Source organism: Benincasa hispida, chromosome 1, assembly GCF_027475165.1.
Source record: "Benincasa hispida cultivar pf3 chromosome 1, pf3_genome.v1.1, whole genome shotgun sequence".
Lineage (NCBI taxonomy): Eukaryota > Viridiplantae > Streptophyta > Magnoliopsida > Cucurbitales > Cucurbitaceae > Benincasa > Benincasa hispida.
The window spans coordinates 88,592,709-88,598,154 of NC_143478.1; the positions used below are offsets into that span (position 1 = coordinate 88,592,709).

General features: G+C 37.4%; 1 protein-coding gene across 2 annotated transcripts; it reads left to right on the plus strand.

The window, feature by feature from the left end:
* Nucleotides 1-386: 386 nt before the first annotated feature.
* LOC120085787 (NAC domain-containing protein 62-like) lies at nucleotides 387-4,124 on the plus strand. 2 transcript variants are annotated; one of them, XM_039041979.2, is made up of 7 exons: nucleotides 387-1,162; nucleotides 1,465-1,742; nucleotides 2,233-2,502; nucleotides 2,585-2,947; nucleotides 3,053-3,146; nucleotides 3,237-3,505; nucleotides 3,593-4,124. In XM_039041979.2, exons 1-7 carry the CDS (start codon nucleotides 997-999, stop codon nucleotides 3,941-3,943), a joined length of 1,791 nt encoding a protein of 596 aa, XP_038897907.1. In that variant the 5' UTR covers nucleotides 387-996; the 3' UTR covers nucleotides 3,944-4,124. The 2 variants fall into 2 exon arrangements, with proteins under 2 accessions (XP_038897907.1, XP_038897915.1); XM_039041987.2 differs by having other exon boundaries at nucleotides 707-1,162; nucleotides 3,258-3,505.
* Nucleotides 4,125-5,446: the final 1,322 nt, after the last annotated feature.

Consider the following 5,446-nt stretch of genomic DNA (forward strand, 5'->3'; position numbering starts at 1 on the left):
AGAGTTTTGTTTTCTCGATATTTCTCAAATTGAAAGCTATCATTGATAGTAGCTATTAATGATAGCAATTGATAGCACATTTCTCAAATCGAAAGCTATTTCTGATAACAACTATCAGTGATAGGTTTCAATTTGAGAAATCAAGAAGAAGTGAGTGAAATGGTGGACTGGGCATGGGCCTTTTAGTCTTTTATCAATTTTTGTACTATATATGCAATTATTTTATCCTTATGCTACATATTCTATTATTTTGGGCTTGAATACCATTTATGCAATTAGTGTTAAAAAAATAATAATCCGACAACCCAACTCGACTCTTGTACAACCCTACTATTAGATGAGAGGACTGCATTGTAAAAACATATGAATGAAGCAATTAGTTTAGTGGATGTTAGGATAGTTTGATTGTTTGGGAGACGAAAAGATTAAAAAGAAGGAAATGTAGAAATGTAGAAATGTAGAAATGGGGGAGGGGCGTGGATGTGAATGGGATGGGGACAAGGAGGAGGGGTGAGGTTCGTGGCAATTTCTTTTGGACAATGATGCATCTCTATATTAATCTAAAATGACTTGCTTTTCCACATGACGTGTCAAACTTTGATTTGTCCGCCTGCGACATTGCACTTCCGCGTCGAAATCAATGGCAGAGTTGTTATTTTGGAGAAGGAGTCACGGGTAGAAATGCGAATGCCCGCGCGACATTGATAAAACAAACGCGTTTTTTCATTTTGGTAATTTAGAAAGAAAAATATTATTTATTAATAAAATTAAAGTGGGCTGGTTAAGTTTCCTTTGTTTTTACAGTTCTCTTCATTTTCTCTGAAAAGTAAAGTAAATCGCACTCTCTTCTCTTTTCTCTATCTTTCAGCTCTCAGTTTTTGACTCTTTAATAAAAGAAAGAATCTCTCCGGCCGATTGCTTCTTCTTTATCTTCTTTCTTTGTCAATCAATCCATCCTCTTCTTCTTCTCCTTCGCTTCCTCAGGCTCACACGAAGATGGCCGTCTTAACCCTCAGTTCCCTCCCCTTGGGCTTCCGATTTAGACCCACCGACGAGGAGCTCATCGACTACTACCTCCGCTCGAAGATCAATGGAAATCACGAAGATGTCAGCGTTATACGCGAAGTCGATGTCTGTAAATGCGAGCCCTGGGATCTTCCTGGTACGCTCCTCTCTACCTCTTCTTATTTCTTTTCTTTCAACCTATCTCTCTCTACCTACTCTTTACTCTTTACTCTTTCTCTTTACCCACATCTCGAATATCGTTTGATTTTATTCCATTTTCGCTTCTCACTGCATCTTTGCCTTTTTTTTTTTTTTTTTTTTTTTTTTTTTTCTTTCTTTCTTTTTTCTGCATCTGCTTATTCCTTGTTTCTTCAATCCAATTTCAATTCATCTGCGTATCATCCCCATCATTTGCTCTCTACCCAATCACCTTTTATCATCCTCTTTTGTTGTCTGCAGATCTATCCATAATAAAGACCAAGGATCCGGAGTGGTTCTTCTTTTGCCCACAGGACAGGAAGTATCCCAACGGTCACCGCTTGAAGAGGGCTACCGTTGCTGGCTACTGGAAGGCAACTGGTAAGGATCGCAAAATTAAGTCTGGCACTAAATTGATTGGAATGAAGAAGACATTGGTATTCTACAAAGGTCGTGCTCCTAAGGGAAAGAGAACCAATTGGGTATTCCATGAGTATCGTACCACTCTTAAAGAACTCGATGGCACTAACCCTGGCCAGGTCTGTTTTTCTTCTAATTCCCTCTCTTGGCTACTAGGCTGAATTCATGATTACGATTCTGTCTTACCTGTCCACTCCTTTATCCTGATATATACGATCCACACACAGTTGCTTGGAAATGATTTCTTTCTTGCATTCATAATTCTGATGGATGATTCCTTTTTGTTGAAGGGCTTCTGAAATGCTACTTAATACTTATTTGAACTTCTCTCTACCACAACATTATCATTTTCTTCCAACTTACTCTCTGCAGCATCTTATATTTATGTTGAAAATCCCAAGTGAGAAATATTTGGATATAGCATCTAATTTCTAACTTGAGAGTCGAGTGTAGACTTCAAATATCCTATGAGGTCTTGTTCTACGCTACTAAGTTTTTTTTCTTTACACTTTTAAAGGTGTTCAGTTTTCAGGTGAAGTCTATATCTTGAATTATTGAATGTCCTTGTTTCATTTCTAATTAAGGTACTCTTTCGGTTGTTGGTTTCAGAGTGCTTTTGTTCTCTGTCGCCTATTTAAGAAACAGGATGAGAGCATCATCGAAGGGTCTAATGGCGATGAAGTGGAAGCTGCTATTTCTTCCCCTACCACAGCTGAATCATCTCCTGGACCTGGAGATTCCCATTCAGAGCCAATACTTCCTTTAGTTTCTCCATCATTGCAAAGGCAGGCTGAAAGTTCTGATGGAGTTCTATCTGAAACTGTAGAACATACTGAGGGTTCAGCTGACGTTCATGGTTTTGATTCATATAATGCAGAAGTGAGTAGCTTTCTTTTCCTTTTATTTTTTACTATAAGAAATTGCATATCATCTAATTTGGATCTAAGTCTTCTCGTTGCAGATGGATCCTCATACAGATGAAGAGAGGAAATTCTGTGGTTCAGAGAACAAACCACTTGATAGTAAACTATATTCCCCATTGCATTCACAGCTGCAAGCTGAGCTAGGATCATCAGGCATATACTATTCTAATAGCAATTGCTTGAACTATGAAGCTAATGGTAATGCAGAGCAGTTACCGAGTGGGACAGAGGAGTCAGATTTTATCTATCAGATGCTAGACTCGTTTGTTTATAATATAGATGATTTTCCACTTGAAGACCAGCAAGAATTCATGTCCCTAAGTGAGTTTCCGAATAACACAATGGATAGCTTGGACAACGGATTTTTTGGCAAAGTGGAGGCTGATAATTTCAAAGCAATGGTTAGTGGGACTTTTCTTGCGGCCTTTTCTAATTTTTACTTGATGGTTTCTGTTTCTGCTTTGAATTAGTTTTGTCGAACTTACTGATTTCTTGTGTGGAAGCAGGTTATGCCAGATTTTGAAAGCTCAATTTGTCTGGAGGATATCGACAGGAAGACTCCTATTATTGATCATATGGGAACTGCACCACCAGAACAAGGTGCTGCTGCCTTTCTCTTCTCACAATAATGTCAACGACTTCATGACATATTTTGTTAAAATTATCTTGCAAATTTAATGTTTTTGGCAGGTCAATTTTGTAATATATCAGGTAGCCTTCAGGAATCATACAATAAGTCTTCTGTAGTTGAAAGTACGGATGCTGCCACTGGAATTCAGAGAATGAGTCGCGGGTCAAGAAGTCTGCAACAACCAAATGGGTTTTCTACATTTCAGGGGACTGCGCCAAGAAGGCTACGACTGCAAAGGAAACTTGTAGCGCCATCCTCATGCTCTAGCAATATGTGTCGTGAGAGTGGTGGATGGCGGGATGATGACCCCCCATCAATCTCAAGCAAGGTAAAGTAGTTCATCAAGTGAAATGTAAATATATAATCTATACTAGATCAGACTGAAATTGTAAACGGCTATTGACATGACACGCAGGTGAAAAAAGATTCAGAAAACAAGACTATTGGAGGTAATTGTGCCAGTGATGGTGGTGATGTGGCTGCCACCACGGTTGATGTTGTGAAACAGCCCCAGACGATGCCTAATGCAGAGTCGGGTGTGAGCAGTAGTAAAGCTTCCCAGGAAGCGAGTGCAAGTGCAAAGTCAGTGGCAAGCTATAGCTCAAAGATCGACTTCTTAACGGGGAAAAGAAGATTGCCACCCTCAATCTTTTCATACGTTTCTGTAGTTAGGCTTGTAGTTGTCGCATTGTCCATAATTTTTATTAGCATTTGGAAGTGCTGTAACCGTGAGGAGCGTGGGTACCTTGTGTCTCCCTTCTGTTAGCCTCCATAGGTTTTTAATGCCCTTCATGGGGGGTTGCAGAAAAAGGTTTTTGGAAATAACAGCTTAGGATTGTGAGGTATATGTATGTATGTCGTCAATGTCAATATTTAGTTTGGGCCTTGTGTATGTCCGTCCACAGACGATGTTTTTTTTGTATGAAACAGCTTCACTGTTCACCGTTTTTCCCCCTCTTAAAGTGTTTTGTATATATGTTTACAACTTTAAATGTAGCCGAGTTGACGAGATTCTAACCCTATATTCTGCATACAATAATTGCTTTAATAATTATATTAAATTAGTTAGAGAAAAAGATAGGTTCGGTGAATTAAAAAAAAAAAAAAACAGAGGATGAATGGTAGAAAATAGGAAGTAGTGGGTGGTTTAGGATGTTTAAGGAAAGGAGAGTGGTATGGTGTGATTTGTGAAGTAAGAGGAAAGGGAATTTTAATTTTTAACCGAGTAGTTTGAGTAAAAGTTGGTTGTGGTGCATATTGTGTTTATGAAAAATGTGACATGCTGACTCACTTCCACGCGTTACCCTTCAATAGTACATAATAAGTAAAACTAAAGTTTTTCACTTTTCTTTTTTTTCGAGATGGAGGCACGTGAGATCCACTTTTTGAGATGTTTAATTAGAAAAAAGGGAGTCAGCATCCCGCATTGATGCATAGCATGGCAAAGTAAGGTTGCGATAAGTATGGCAGGAAGAAGCAAAGGTAGAAGAGACCACTAACCAAGCCTCCCTTTACGTTTATCCAACCAATTCCACCCCTTCACCTGTTCAACGATGACAATTCCAGTGCGTCTTGCATTCTATAGTGAATAAATGTTTGACATTCGGTATTGTTAATTCAATTTAATCCAAGATAAATGAAATTTATAATGCTCAAACAATAACTAAAATTAACACGTAGTTATAGCAGAAATAAGAGGTTGATCCACAAGGAACCTCTATTAATTAACAAGAATTGACTTTTGAATTCCAAATTGTAACAATGGGGAGGGGGTTGGTTTTAAGGAAACTAAGTAAAATAAAAATAAAATCAATTGTAATGATTTTTTTTTTTTTTTTTAAGTAAAATTTCGATAGAGAGAGATTCTTGGGAAACCTTTATTAGCTAGGTTAATTCTATCATTGATCTTGAACAAATACATAAAAATTCAACATCTCATAATCCAATAGGGTAAAACCCCTAAAGACCCAATTAACTAATTAATATGTACCATACCAATTAACCCTAATCTAAGTAAAAAATACTTCAATTCAACAAAATCATGTTCTTTTCTTAGATTGGCTTAAAAACTAGGGTTCTCATGATTATGACATTCAAGAAAAACATCAGAGTAAATTTCAAGAACGGTTAATTGAATGCTCCAAATTAAGAAGTTCAAGAATTAATTTCAGGAAAGAAGTCCTAATTAAAACAAGAAATCTTAATTTTTGCAACCTACTATTATGCAATAGCGCCAAGCAAGATTTGCATACAAAAAATTAATAGAATC